General features: G+C 38.4%; 1 protein-coding gene across 22 annotated transcripts in view; it reads left to right on the forward strand.

The window, feature by feature from the left end:
* shep (alan shepard) overlaps positions 1–15,998 on the forward strand; it is a 156,209-nt gene that overhangs the window by 131,345 nt on the left and 8,866 nt on the right. For 17 of the 22 annotated variants that reach the window (XM_064691508.1, XM_064691502.1, XM_064691500.1 and 14 more), the window contains 2 exons: positions 13,315–13,568; positions 15,445–15,503. In XM_064691508.1, coding sequence (XP_064547578.1) covers positions 13,315–13,568; positions 15,445–15,503 — 313 coding nt within the window. The remainder of the gene's footprint in view (positions 1–13,314; positions 13,569–15,444; positions 15,504–15,998) is intronic. The other 5 variants (XM_064691490.1, XM_064691496.1, XM_064691498.1 and 2 more) reach the window with 1 other exon arrangement.

Consider the following 15,998-nt stretch of genomic DNA (forward strand, 5'->3'; position numbering starts at 1 on the left):
AGATACCTTAACTAGATATCTTTTCAATCTGCTCTCATGTGGAATTGTAGGGTATTGCCAGTTCGTTATAGTTGAAAACTTTCAACCTTTGCTTCATTATGATTCACTCTGCGATGTCTGCTGCTTTTTTGTCAGCGTTTGCAGGTGGTTTTTATGTCACCCATTTCTATTTTAGTGCACTTAGAGCTGACCGGCAACTAACCCTCCCTCCGCCGAAATGCCGCCGCTCTGACGCAGGTCTAATAAAATTAAAACGCAAGAAGATTGTGAAACTTTGTGTTTGGAGATGCATAAAAAAAAAGAGTAAGGTTACTTTTGTTGTGTGTGTTTGAGTGAGTGTATTTGTGTGTGTGTGTGTTTGCGTTTTCATTTCATTTGCTTTATTTTCAAATGAGTCATTTTCAATTACACAGACACACACACACACACAGACACACTGAAGCATATTTAGCTTAGATTACACTTGCGGCTTCAATAGTTGTTGCAGTCGCTGCTGCTGCCGCTGCAGTGTAATTAACGTAGGCGTTTTGTTTGCCCCCCTCCCTCCCAGCCAGCCCCTGTGTTCTAGCGTTCACTTCGCTCTGGGGACGCATTTGTTGCCGTGGCACATGCGGCGTATGAGTGATAAAAACATTTTGTGTGCTTTCCCTTTAACCCATTTGTTATCGTTCCTGTTGCCGTTGCCGTGGGGCTGTCCATTTGGCATATTAGCCAGTTTCAGTTGCCAGCTGCTCGGCCACGTTATGGATATGTTTTATGTGCTCCCAGCTGAACAGCCGAGCAGCCGAATAGCTGGTTCGGCATGCAGTGCATTTGGCTAATTGTTTTAATGGCTTTGCATGTTGTGTGAAGTTTGCTTTTTTTTGGAACTTCAACTGATTGAATTGCACAGATGCAACAAATGTCAAACAGAACAGTATAGTTATACAATGAGAAGTTTTTAATTGGTAATAATATGTTCTTCAAAGAGAACTTTTTTCTGATTGTATATGTGTTTATTTGTTTATTGACTGCAAAAGACTATTTGCCTTATAAACAAGCTTGTGTTTAGTTGTCGATGTGTTAACAATTTAGTTAATTAATAATATGTATTTGATTTGAAAATGAGGTTTATTTTATTAAATTTGGGGTCTCTTGTGGACCTGTTGGCTGTCCGATGGATGTCCAGGTGGTTGTCTCACCTTGTGGTGCGTGGTTCGAAGAGGAGCTGTGGGTGGGGAGTGAGTGAGGTAGTTGAAATGCCGTTCTGTCAGCAATCTATTCGGCATCTGTCGCTTTCTCTACAATCTATCGTATCTTTTAGTTGAAAAGATATTTCTATGTAACTACAGTTGTAGCCGGTGGTAAATAAGTTCTTGCTTGAATGACTTTATTATACTCTTAACGACTGGATATCGGCTAACTATTATTATTAACTATTATGTAGCTCCTATAGAAAAAATCAATTAAAAATTAAGTTTCTGAGTCAAAGCATAATTTAACGCTCAAGTATATATTGATATCTAATCAAAATAGGCTATAATACATTTAAGGTGCATATCACTGTTGGTTCTGCTTGCTAAATCTTTAATCTGCAACTAAAGCACTTTTCCAGGGTATTAGTTCAGCTTAGAACTTTGTGGATTTTGGATTTTCCATTCATGTTTCTCATTTTGTTTGAACTCTTGCAACCTTTTGTGTCGCTTTCCAACTTTTCTACTGCTTTCACTTGTCTGTTTGTTTGGTTGGGCTAATGCCTCAAATTGACGGCGCTTGGCTTACCCTGGCACCCAGCCCACCTCTCCCTCGCCCTCTCTCTATCACTCACTCTTACTCTAGCTTGACCCTTTAGCAACCCCTGGTTGGTTGTTCACTTAACTCGTAACAATTCAATTAAAGTACGAAGCTTTTAGAGCTTTGGGCAACCACCTGACAAATGTTGTGCCACTAATGCCAATGTTGCACTCAGCAGCACAACAACAAAAACAACAGCAGCAACGACAACAACAAAAGCAACAACAACAACTACGTCTACTTTAGACATTGACACACTCTAAATACTCATACATACACGTATTAATACAATGGCTCTCAATGTGTGTAACTCTGCCCGACGGCACACACCCACTGTCAGGCGCAACCCCGCCTCGATCCGCACCGCACCACAACGTCCCGCCCCTCCCCGCCCCTCCCCTCCTTTTCCCTTCTAGTATCCCGCTGCGCTGCGGCTGGCCAAGAAAACCACTTTGAGAGCGCCAGCAGCATTTCGGTTGGTTTTGTGCTTGACTTGACTTGCTTTCAAATAACTTAGCTAAGAGTGAAGGGAATCAGAGAGGGAGGGAGGGGAGGAAGGGAGGTGTCTGTATTGGGTGGTTTAGTGGTGCTACTTCCTGTCACACACACACACACACACACACACACTCACCCATACATATATGGTATGTGTCAAGAAAAGCGTTTGCTTTCTTTTTTGTCAGCTTGCAAATTAAATTTAAATACCCGCATTTTCATAGCAGCATGGCAGAACGGCACAGAGTGCTGGTAGGTTGAAAGAGGGGGGAGACGGGGGCTTTGGTATATTATATTTAAGAGGCTACTGTAACTTTGTGTGCGTGTTGGTCTTTATTGTTGTTGTTTTTGTCGCTGATTTTGTTGTTGTGCACAAAAACGTGTTGTCTTTGTCACTTTGCCAAGCAGCCATTGTGTGTGTGCGTGTGTGTGTATTGGTGTGTGTTGAGTGCCCCAAAGCCCAGGCAAAGCACGCGTCGCCCCCACACCCCTCTGACCCCTGCCCTTACCTCGCGCCCTCTATGCCTCGTGCGTTCATGCTTTTGAGCTAAGTGTTACTTCCGCTCTGCACGCATTCACGAGTCATTCATTCGCATCCATTCATTATTCAAACATGTGAATGAGAGGCATGCAGGCAGGAGAATGAGGCATTTGCCAAAGCATAGATGACAGCAAAAAGTTGTCATCCCATCAGCTTCATATATAGGTATGCATATTAATAATACATACTATGTATATATATAAATATATTTCGGCTCGGACCTCAATTAAATTATTGGAATATTTTTGGGTTTAATTGCCAAAACTGGTTGCGAGGCACTTGAGCAACGTTTTCAATTTGCTGGGCAAAGACAGTCCCCCACTCTACCCCTGGCAATCACCGCCCCTCCCTTCGCTCTGTTCCACTCACCAATCAGATTGTCAGACATTTTCCAGCTTGACGCGGTTTCCGATCACGTTTTGCAGCTTTATTTGATTTATTCGCAACTGCTTTTCAGTTGTTATGCTGCGCTCTCTGACTGTCTCTCTCTCCCCCCTCTCTCTCTCTCTCTATTTGACTCTGTTTCTGTTTCTCTCGAAGTTTTGCACGTTGTCACATAAATTAAGCGCACACTGCAGAAATTCTCCCGCCGTGATTAGTGGTCATTGCTAATGTGGCGGCGATGTTAAATATCACGCGCCATATATTATCATCACATAAATATATCTGTATTTATGTCCGTATATTTTTGCCATATACCTCACCTCCACCTCACACATACAATCAAAAGCAACTACCCCCAGCACGAATACATACATCATCATTGTGTGGGTCAGAGCGTAACGAAAATATATATATATATATTGCAAATCGTGTATATGGCGAATCGTGTTCGTTTATTGCTTTTTGGGATGAGTTCTATGGGCGTGGAGGTGGGGCAATTATAACGAATTAGATGGATAGATTACCTTTTGACTGGCATCGCGTAGTTTGCACTTTAACTTAAAGAGCAGCGGCGAACAACAATTGTACTTATATTGTTTGTAATTAGGAATGGATATTGTGGAGCTTTTAATTAGCATAGTTAACAAAGATTGATTTGCAATATTGTGTTCGAGAAACGCGATTCCTTCGGGAGCCGCAAAGGGGATATAGATTTTCAATTCTAATAGCTCTTGTACGTGTGTTTGCGTCAGAGAAAGCCTCGTAATTTCTGTGTTTGTTTAGAATAACTTGAAAAACGAGGTCTGTTTTCCTTCGACAGTTCCTATTGAAGTCAATTGATGGATTCTTTTTGGATATGGTACTTTATTTACCTCAAGACAAGGCATATTTGTGCGAAGGAGGATATGAAAACTGAAGATATCTCTTGCAAATGCTTTAACTAAACTATAGAATCTCGACTATTCTAATCTTGAATATTCCTTGTTATTAACACACCTTGATTTAGATTAACTTTAAGCTTTTTAAGTAAACTGTAAACTGTTTTAATTCAGTTTCCTGTTTTGATTGGAATTGGAATCGAATTATCATATTGCTTGCGTTTATTATACCTTAGCTAATTATAACATCGTTACCTTTGCTCTTTTAATAACTAATATGTGTGTATCGGTTTCTCAAACTTCTTGCCCTCCACCCCTCCTTAACCCACACACACACACTCGTTCATTTTGCTAATTGGCTGCCAATCATTCGCTTAACCTTTTATGGGGCGAACAGCAGCAGCAACGACTTGTTAATTGGACAGGCTCAATTATGGCGGCGATCAGAGACAGGGATTTATACCGTTACCCCATAGCCCAAGGTATCTAATAAGAAGACACTCTCCCGCTCCGCCCCGCAGTGCAACCACCTTTTTAGCTAATTAATCCAACTCATCCACTGGGTATTAAGCAGATGGAAGAAGAAATAAATATAAAAAAAAAATAGAAAGAAAATGCAAATGCCAGCAGCAGTCGCCGTCGGCTTTTGACCTTTAACGGTAAGCGACTCGTACCGTTAGTTGCTAACTCGACAATTCCAGTTAACAGCCCTTGCCCCCACACACCCCTTGCTGCCTCCCTGCTGCAATTGAGGCCAGGACTTTGTCCCGGTTACAACTCGAGGCAACGGACATTGTCAGCTCGTCAGGAGGTTCTCAACAGAATTTTCTATTAATATTCCATTTCCTGCTAAAAGCTTCAATTAAAATCTTATTTACGTGCATTTGCTTGCCATTTGTTGTCGTTGCTGTCAGCTTCTGCTTCTGCTTCCTCTTCTTCAATATACATACACATACACTTAATATAATCAAAGAATTTATTATTGCCAGGCAAGAGAAACATGCGTAACAGCTGCTCTGGTATTTAACACCAGGGTTGAGGGGCCGGCATTTAATAGTTAGGATCTGTCCCATTTTGGGCCCACTCTTGACCCAATTCAACATTTCAAAACTTTTAACTAATGGTGCTAAAATGTTTTTAGTGTTTTAATTAACTATGAATGGTTCAGGCCCTCGCATACGCTCGATGCTTATCGTGGTTGTGGCTATCTTTACAAATCACTGATAAAAAGTGATTAGCAATGAAAAATAGCGCAATTTCAGTAGCTAAACGTTAAATCGTTAGTTCACGATAACTACGCTCAGCTATATTTAACATTTTCATGTCTTTTTATATAATTTATTTATGGTTCATTTGCAATGAAGCTACACAAATAGCTCCCCTGAGAACCAGTGTCAGTCAACCTGGCCGTGTCCTGCCCCTTCGCATCCTTGAGGAGGGCAAACGTAAGTCCCCCCTTTGGGTTCAATATCTGCTCGTTTTGTTTTTCCTTTGTGCATTCTTGACTCATCGTTCATTTTATCTGAGTGTTTTCTCTGCGGTTCTCTCTATCTCTCCCCCTAGCTGTCTCGCTTTGTCTCCCTCTGTTTAGTCTCTGCCAGTCAAGTTGAGCCAGTCGCCCACTCAATTGAGTTATCGTCTTTAATTCAATAAAAAATATTGCATTTATTGTTGCGACAGACGCCAAGTGGCTCCTACCCGCTCCCTCCCTCTGCCTCTCTCTCTCTATACCCCTGCTCTTGCCCCGTATTTGTATTTATACATCCCACATTTTCGCGTATCACGACAAGTTCAAGTACTTTGAGCAGCAGCCGCTGCTTTCGTTCGTATCTGTAAAATGTATCTGTATCTGCATTTGGCATGAAATTTCAACTGCTGTCGCTTTTACATCTTTTTAAATGCTCGCCAAGGGTTACTCTACCCTTCCCTCCTGGCGCCCCCGCCCATCATCATCATCTTTAACCAGTCGCAGACATTGCTTTTCTATCTGGCAGATTCTTTTGCTGTCTGCGCTGCGTTTATTCAACTTGCGAGAGGGAAAGTCTGGCATGTGGTTCCCTATTTATATGCGACCAACAATGGGGCTTTTATGATTGTGACATTCTTTAAGATTATTATGATGATAATTTAGTTAAAAGAGTTCCCCCACTTTAAGCATATGAAAACTGCGAATGCATTGTTGAGCTTTGGCACTTAAGGAATGTAAAGATTATTTCAAAGCTGGCAAAAAAAAACTGTGAATCATTACAAAAAAAAAGGAAATCAACAGAAACGCCGTTGAAAACAAACAGAACCCTAAGCCTAAGACGCAATCAGCTGCGAAAACCTTTTTCTCTTGATTAAAGATCTTTGCGTTAGCTTTTTATTTATGCCAAGTTTTCCTCTCTCTTTTTCTCTCACCCAAGCAATACTAAAATTGCTTATGATTTGGCACAAAAATGTTGTATATGCGGCTCATAAATTATGCAAATTGTTGTTGTTGTTGTTGGGCCAAAGGGCGTGGCAGGGCAGGGCATGGCAGGGTTACGGGCAAGTGTCAGGGATTAGTAGGCAGCTCACACTTTTGGACCTTATTTTTTTTTTTCGGCTTAATTGCAAGTTCTGCCTTTGGCATTGCTATTGCTATTGTTATTTATATTTGCATATAAATATTATTATTATTTTTGCTTTGTTTATGCGCATTTATTATTTCAACGCAAAAATAAACAACAACAGAATTTAATAATAAAGAAAGCAAAAGTATTTGTGTCAGGGGAATAAAACAAACTTGCATATTTTGCACAAAATGAAAAATTTATAGTAAAAAATATGAACAAAAGCTGAAAATGTTAAATTATGCAGAAATAATATAGTAAATAAATTTGTTTAACCTGTAACTAACAAAGGGCCAACATAAAATCTCTGCCGAGGCTACAAAAAACAAACAATTTATAAAAAATTAATTGCACTCAAAAGAATTTATTCACTACCCAAAAGTAATTTTAATAATATTTATGCGCCATTTAAAATAGCTGGGTTTGCTTTTATAGCATTTTTTCCGCACAATTGCGCTATAAATAGACAAAATGTGTGCGTTGTCTGTATAAATATTTGGAATTTGGCACAATTAAAACTAAAAATAAAAAGTAATACTTAAAGAGAAATGCGCCGAAAAATATGTTCTTTATAGTGAAAGCAGCGCGTGGAATGTTTAAAAATGTATACAATTTATTAAATGATATAATATACATTAAATTTATTTATTTGTTTGTCTTTCGCTTATAAATGCTTATAAATATTATTAAAGAATTCTTTTTACAACAATTAATTGACATATTTTCTAATATTTATTTCTTTTTTAATTCTATCTTTGCAGGTAAGCTTTATAACAAAACACATATCTTGCTTAGATAATTGAGTTTATAAACAAGCTCATGTATTGTAAGTATTGCCTCATAGCAAAGTGCTGCTTGGATAGTCTTCAGTCTAGAAGCTTCATTTATGAGGCATTTTATAGTTTGTTTTTTTTGTTTTCCCAGAAAAGCACTCAAAATTCCATTGAACCCCAACGATAAGCAATCAGATTTACAAAACCCACCTAAAAAGAAAAAATGCTTATCAATCATTGTGCGAATTGCCAAAAATATAAAAAAAACATGAAAGAAACGCCCCGAAGTTTAAATACCCTTCTCATATCACAGCAACAAAAAAATCAATATATGCATCATATAATAATTAAATAAGGTACATAATGTCTGGCATTAAGTGAACTTTATCAAAAGTGAAAGTCCTTCGAGCTCTAAAGCTGCACATTCCTTCTATATTATACCCTTACGAGAGTAATAAAGATAAATACCACAAGTGCCAGACGAACAGCCAATTCAAGGTCAAGTGCAATGAACTCTTCTTTGTTCGAGCTAAAAATATAGCTACTATATATCTGTAGAATATTATTTTGTTATATTTGTTTTTGTTTATGAAACAAGTGAAAACTGCAAGAAGCGCGTCTCGCCTTGAACTCTGCCGTTCAGGGTTCATTTGGATAATTTATCGAAATAGACCTAATGAACTTGACCCTTAAGGAATTACAACAACGAATGGCATTTGATATATGTATATATAGAGATAGGGAAAGTTGTAGCTTAAATATTTGATGTATGCACTTTTTGAGTAGCTTTTTTATTATTAATGAGAGCTTACGCTTACGGTTTTATTTTTATCGATTGCTGACACGCCAGATTCGAGAGTCGAAATCATTTTGTGCGGATTATGTTGAACAGAATTTGAAAAATTATAGCGCCTGTGCCCGGTGCATGCCCCCGGTTCAGTTGCCACCTGCCGCGTCATGGGCTGATAATCCGAAATTCGCGTTCCACGGCAGGCATTTGAATTATTTGCCAGGCGAGTTTCCTTTGCTCCCCCCCACACACAGCCCGCCCTTTGCACATGACTTGCGTCAATTATGCGTTTCGCCAATGGCAAATTCTGGTATCGCTGGGGCAGGACTAGCCCGAGCCGGGGTCTAGAGGGGTCGTTCCTGTCGTATCTCTCAGCTCTGACTGCCTGGGTTTCCTTCCTGCATGGCCCATCTATCAGCTGCCGTACCAGATACCAGTTCCTACCCTTCACACACGCATTTAATTTATAGAAGTCACGTGAGCGGCATTTTTTATGTACGCCCACAACCCCAACCACACTGGTGCCCCTCCCTCCCTCTCATATCTCACCCTCAAGAATCGCAATCAGTCGAAAAGACGAAGCGTACCGGATTTAGCTGACTGCTTCTTGATTTGATGACTTTGGCATAGGCAGTCACCAAGAGATTTGCCTAGCCCAAAAAGTCAACAACAACCAAGTCTTAACAATTGCCAAAACCATGTTTAAATATATATTTGCCCCAGCTGTATCTCAACTTTAAGACACAATCCGGCAACGGGTTGACAGTGGGACAAATAATAACTGTCGCTAATCGTGATTGAGTGGATTTATGGTTATATATATTTTTGGCACAAGTGCAATGCGACTGCCCCCTTGATTTATTAGGAAAGACATCAAGAGAGCGAGAAAGAAAGAGGTTCTTTACAGAAAGAGCTGAGAAAGGGGCAGGAGTAGGGAAGACATCAACGGGCGCTGCTTAAATGAATTATATGGCGCTCATGTCGGCGACATCATAAATCACAAATAAGTCCATTTGTATTTGCTCTGTGTGGTGTTGTGCTCTGTATTTGATGTTTTGGGTTGCTTACTTGAGGCACTTTTGGCACGTGACTCGAGACGGGTTCCATTTCTGCCAAAGACTGACCAGGCAAAAAAAGGGGGAGAAAAAAAGGGGCACTTGTTTTAATGTTAATGGAATGGTAGTTATATTTGACTTGCGCAAGCAGCATTAAATAATGATGCCGGGTGTCTAGAAATAGAGCTAAACTAAATGTAAAGTCATAGTGAAAAAATTGAGAGAAAGGAAACTAAATAAAAATACGTTATGGTTATATCCAATAATATGAACAACGTCAGTGAAAATACTTAGAAGTAAATCAAAGAAAGAATAATAATGGTAAAACTGAGAAAATGTTTAGATTGCTGTTAGAAAACGAGATTATTATTGCTGAAAAGCGTAAGTGTTAGGTTATACTATTAAGAACATTAGTGGATTGCCAGAGTGTTGGTAAATTATAAAAATTCCTTTTAAAATGTAGGTGTCTTCTGGAATCTATAAACAACAATGGGAAATATTTAAAGAATTAGTTTAAATTCTTAGCCTTTAAGATGTTATTTTTTATTTTGGTGTTAGTAAACGGGTTTAATGTTGTCAAAGAGCATTTATGTTGCGAATCACCAGTGTTGGTAAATGTTAAGCTTTCACTTAAAATAGCTACCAAAGCGAGTTATCTTGTAAAATATGGATACACTTAAATATGTTTCGAAAATTAGTGCATTTCCAGTGTTACTAAACTTACTTTTACCAGACTTTAGATATCATTTAGGTTAAACAGAAGTAACCACTAACAAACACACATATGCGACTCGTTAAACATGTTTAGCAACTAGCTTTACCTTTAGTAGAGCAAAAAGTCTCTTAGCCTGTTTGCACTTGCGTGATTGACATCCGTTTGCCATATCATCAGCATTATCATTATTAACGTGATTATTAACATTGTTATTTGGATGGAGGCAATCAAAATGTTTAGCTTATAACATCAAATTGTTCTTTTATCATCATTGCTGGCTTTTGTATTCCCCTCCCTCTCACTCTCTGTCTCTCTCTCATCAAAATGAAAGCCACATAAATAATAGCGAAAGGTTAATGGTAACTAAAACTTTATAAATTAAAATAGATATGAGCTTAAACAAGAAGCAGAAAAGGAGAAGTAAGAGTGTAATAAACTGTGAAAAATTAACTTAAAGTCTGCACACGTGTTTGCCACGCACCGCGGGAAACGCAAGAGCGGAAGAAGGGGGCGGAGAACCATTCGCGTTAGGAAGCCAAAGATAGTTAACAAAACAGCTTACGAAAAAGAGAGTAGAGTTTGATGCGTTGTTGTTGTTATTTCTTTATTGTTGTTTTTGCTGCTGCGGCGTGAAATATTTTGCAAATGACGCAATTTTGCAAATAACAAAAAAGAAATGAAGAAACTTTTTGTATTTTATAAAACGGCAGCCAACACGACGCTCGCCCATTTTTGGAATGACACACATAGGCAAACAAGCATATGGTATAGTGTGTGTATGTACGTGTGCGTGTGTGTGCGTCAGTGTGTGTTTAGTTTATGCCATTCGCGCTTGTTGCTGTGCGCTTTAAATAATGCGAACGATATAATTTCATTATCAGACAGCAGAAAAACAGCGTTCAGTTCATTGGCATACGGGGCGTATGAATGTGTCAGGCCACACACACATATATACATATGTATATGTATGCATACAAGCAAATAGTCATCATGCTTGAGACCCAGCATATACGATTTTTCAGTTGAATTTATTATTTAATTACGAGACAGCGACAACAAGGCAAACGACAAGGCCCGAAAATTGTTTTATACACAATTGAGAGAAGTTTGTGAGCCCGAGCTCTTCTAGTATGTACACAAAATGTGGATGTGTGTGTGTGTGTTGTGTATATGTATTACAAGTACTTACGCTGGCAGAAAAGATAACAAAACTGTGCAAAAGAAATGAACTCGCACTTGAACTCGTCTCGTCTCCAGTTCTTTGCATTTCTTTCTCTGTCTCCCTCTCCCGCTCGCTTTCTCTCTCAACTATGCCCTGTCTTGCGCTTCTTGTATCAAATATTTTATCAGCATTCACAATATTTGCTCTGTTACATTTGCACTTCAATGCGCCTCATCACATGCTGTGAGAAATTGTCCAAAAATAAAGTAAAATAAATAAAAGAGGAAATTATGTGAAGCGTGTAGGCGACAGCATGCTCTAGAGTTGCCTTCTTACCATATATATAACCCACTTGGCAGCCCTTCCCTACTACGCACCTTTTGTACTTTATTGATAAAGTAAATTTCAGCTGTTCGCTATCTCTGTTTGACAATCACACAAATCGCAACAAAGTCACATCAAAATCACGCAGCATCAGCAATTACAACAAAAACTCGACTGTCAATCGAACTTTTCACACATGCTTAAAAGCTAAGCAAGACTATACGGATGATAAGCTTTTGAAACCCTCCCTTTTTATGTTTAGCTTCGAATCGCCCTTCTATGCGATTTTCATGAATTTAAGTAGTGATTCCATGTTTGTTTTGTCTCGCTCTCGACTTCTCTGTAGCTTTCTGTCTGACGCTCACCAGCTAACTTTTACTGTCTTACTCTTTGACTAGCTCTTCTTTCACTAGCTTGATGTTTTCTGTTCCAAATCGCCTTTCGATGCGATTCTCATAGAGTCAAGTCTTAGCTTTTTCGACGGTTTGTTTAAGGAGAGAGAGAAAGAGATACTCAACTACAATTTGGGATTTCTCTTGAAGATTTCTGTATACTCACATATACAATATTGTCTATGGTACTTAAAATGTTCCCGTATTGCAATGGGCGTTGCCATGCTACACTCTATAGTATATAAGAAAAAACTTTTAATAACAAAGTCTAAAAATTGTTGATACGAATAAAGATTCGTAACCGCATAAAATATAAATACTACAAAAAAAGCATGCAATTAATTTAATTTAAATATTTTGCGGTTGGTTCTTAAAATATTAAATATATTAAATTCTTTTCCCCAACATTTTTTTTTTGTGTTGCGGCTTTTAATTGTAACGCTTATCGTTGTGGCCGCAGCTGCAACAGCTGCGAACCGAATTGAATGCCACAAAATGTGGCAGCTAACATGACACTAGACACGACAAGATAAGGTTCGTGTTGCAATCGCAACTAGAAGCACAAAATCGATAACGAAAACAATTAGAAAATTGCATTCGCTTTAAAGAAGGGGCGTGTCGGGCCAATAGCCGCCTGACTTTGCACTTCATATCTATTAAGTTGATATTTTTTTAATCCTTACTGTTGCAGATTTTTGTTGTTGTTTTTTGCTGCCAGCGTAAAATAATATACATAGTTAGCCTTTTATTTTTGGCAAATTTCCAAACAATAAAACAAAACAGAATATAAGTGTATCAAGTGATAGCTGTGTGTATGTGTCGATGTGTGTGTGTGTGTGCATACAAATTTTATGGATTTTCAACGCTTGCCTTGCAATGCTGCCAAATATCCTGCAGCGCTGTGCTATATGCAAACACACACACATACAATGACACTCACACACGCTCTCAGAAGCGCTTGCACTGTGGCATTTTAAGTGAAAAACGCCATCAACACAGCTTTGGTCCACATGCCTTTCGCTGCATATCCTTCTGTGTATCCTTTGCCAACTATACCTCAACTACCCACACATTCATATACACATCCATATGGCATATGCTTTGTACATTTTGTATATATGTGTGTGTGTGTGTGTATGGCATTGAGTTGAGCTCTCAGCCATTCAATAACTTCGTATGCCTGATTGGAATTTCAATAAAAATACTTTATCACATGCACACACACGCGCACAAACATACACACACACAAATGCTGACAGAGACACACAAAGCTGTGGAACACACATTGAAAATATCGCTTAATATAATCGGAAAAGCATTGAATATTTGCGTGTGCATATTGTGGACAGTTTGTTGTCAATCTAACCACAATGCGCTCTATCTCTCTCGCTCGCTCTCACTAATACTTTATTCGTTTATCTCTTTCTTTGAACTCCAGTACGGCCAGCGTGTTCCGACTGCAGCCTCACCGAGCAACACGAACTCGAGCAGCTCATCGAACACGGGCTCCCAGAGCGGCACACTGAGCACCAGTCTGAGCAACACGACAAACACAAACACCACAATGGGTCCCAACGGCACGGTACAGAATCAAAATCAACAGGGCGGCGAGCAGTTGTCAAAGACAAATCTCTATATACGCGGACTGCAGCAAGGCACAACCGATAAGGATCTGATCAATATGTGTGCACAGTGAGTATCGTTTATTCAATTACACAACTATATATATATATATATATACACATACTACATAAGGATATGGACACTTAAAATGTTATTATACATTTCAAGAATAGACAAAAAGATACCAATAGAATAAAGTCATGACAAACTCTGCATAGTCTGCGCATTACCTTAAAGAAGTCTTAAGTTTTTTATATAGAAGACAAAATAAAGTTTAGTTTGGGATTTCATTCAAATGAAATTTACATAGTCTTCTCAGCTTTCTCTGCCTTCTCAGTAAAGCAAATAACAATCCTTTATAGGCATATCTGCTATTGTGCTTAAATATTAATAATTCCAGCCCGGCAAAGAATTCAATTGTTAAACGTACAATTCAGTTGGGTTTGCATGAAAAATATTTATGTTTAAATAGAATTGCGGCTTATCGATTGGCATTTAAATTGTTCGATGTATATCTATTGGAACTATGCCTGCCCAAATGTTTTGGGGTGGTGCAAACCCTTAGCCTATGGCTAATGTATCAAAATTTGTTGCAAGCATGGCCCAAAGCTAAAATTCAATTTGTGCCCCCCATTCCCGCTCTGCTAATGAGCAGCTAAGCCTCAGCTCATTCCGCTTCGTTGAATTTCTACAAAGGCCACATACAACTCAATACACCAGCGCCCCAAGCACTCGCTTTTTGGTAAGGGGGTAGGGGCAGGGGGAGGCAAGCAACCCCCCAACAAATATATATTTGTATGCCCCGTTCTACTCTGCAGGAAACGGGTTTTAGCAAAACTAAACAAAATCCACTAATTAGAGCACACGCTTCATCAATGGTCACGAAAAAACAAATACTAAAACTTCAACTACAACCATTTGGTAATGATGATGTCGTGGTGTATGGCTTATATATTACGCATACGCAACGTTGCGCACTTTATTTAGGCCAGCAACAAAATATGCATAAAAAATATATTAATATATATATATATATATATAGAGATGCCAGGCACATAAAAAAATAATGAAAAAAGCCACGGGTAGGCGCCTAAGTCAAGTGCTGCGGGGCAGGGGCCAGCTAGAGAGCTTACACGAGTCCAGTCTTAACTGAAAGGGGCCGCTCGCTGCCTAATAAGTCAAGTAATTAAATTGAAGGTTAATTTGCTGCTGCTTTTTTTTTTTCGCGTAGCAAGCCTTGAGTTGGGACAGAATTGTGCGCCTAAGCCCACCCTTTATTATGTTTTTTTCTTTCTGCTGCTGCTGCTGCTGCTGCATCTGCTTGACTGCGGGGCAATCAAAATAAGCGGCTTATTCGTTGGGCAGCTCTAATGTTATTATAACTACATATAAGCGCTTATTCGTATAACTAAAGATGTGGGTGTGCGGGTGTGTGCTTGTGTGTCTCATCGATGTCTGTAACTATGCTGATATCGATTTAATTTGCCTGACAGGACTCGTCTGGTCCAAGCTCAAATAAGCAATTTCCAGCGCCACGAAAATAATTCGTTGCCTACTTTTCAGCGCGCGCCATAAATATTGCATTTTAATGACTATTTAATTGCCGCCTACATATATATTGTATCCTTTGGCCGCCTAGAAACCAAAATTATTATTATTATATCTTTTTGTCGTGACGTTTAGACAAAACCAACAACAAAAACAAAATAGCTAAAAACGAAACGCCAGCTAAAGCCTCACACGCACACGGCTTATGGCAATCACACAGCAGGACAGAAAATAAATATATTTTTATATAAACAACTGTTAACTCTGACACACACACACGCCCCTGACATGCAAAAGTCTTGTAGTTAGTTTGTTTTTACGTCTGATTTACACATGTTTTTTGCGCTCACTAATTCACTGTTTTACCTTTACTCCGCTCTATTTCTCTCCCTTACAGATACGGAACAATAATATCAACCAAGGCTATTTTAGATAAAACAACAAACAAATGTAAAGGTATTTTTTTCTTCACCATTCTCATCATTATTTTATTTATGTGTGTTTTTCGTATATGTATTATTAGTATGTGTTATGTAATCAAAAACAAAAACAAAAAACAGAAAAGAATACAAATACCAAAAAAAATTAAAATTAACCAATTATTTCTTACAAAGTTTTCTTTTCTCTTTTTTACGTATTTTTTGTATTTTTATAAGTTTATAAATATGCGCAGTACTCAAAGGTCACAAGGGGTTCATCTCTTTGCCAAACATATTAGAAATATGGCTTAAATAATAATATATGAAATATTTGTTTTGCAAATAATGAAGAATATGGCAAATAAATCTCATTGAAGTATCTATAAACTAAAAAAAATATTTAAAAAATATTATTAAATATTTTTTAAGTTACTTTTATAAATACCCTAGAGTACTCGTCATATTTAATTTGTCTATAGTTTTCTCAAGTATTTTGTTTAAATCTTATTGCTCGTTCTCGTTATTTGTGACT

This window comes from Drosophila montana, unplaced genomic scaffold (genome assembly GCF_035044405.1).
Source record: "Drosophila montana isolate Dmon_TW-CO22-7 unplaced genomic scaffold, ASM3504440v1 contig_3438_1, whole genome shotgun sequence".
NCBI classification, from domain to species: domain Eukaryota; kingdom Metazoa; phylum Arthropoda; class Insecta; order Diptera; family Drosophilidae; genus Drosophila; species Drosophila montana.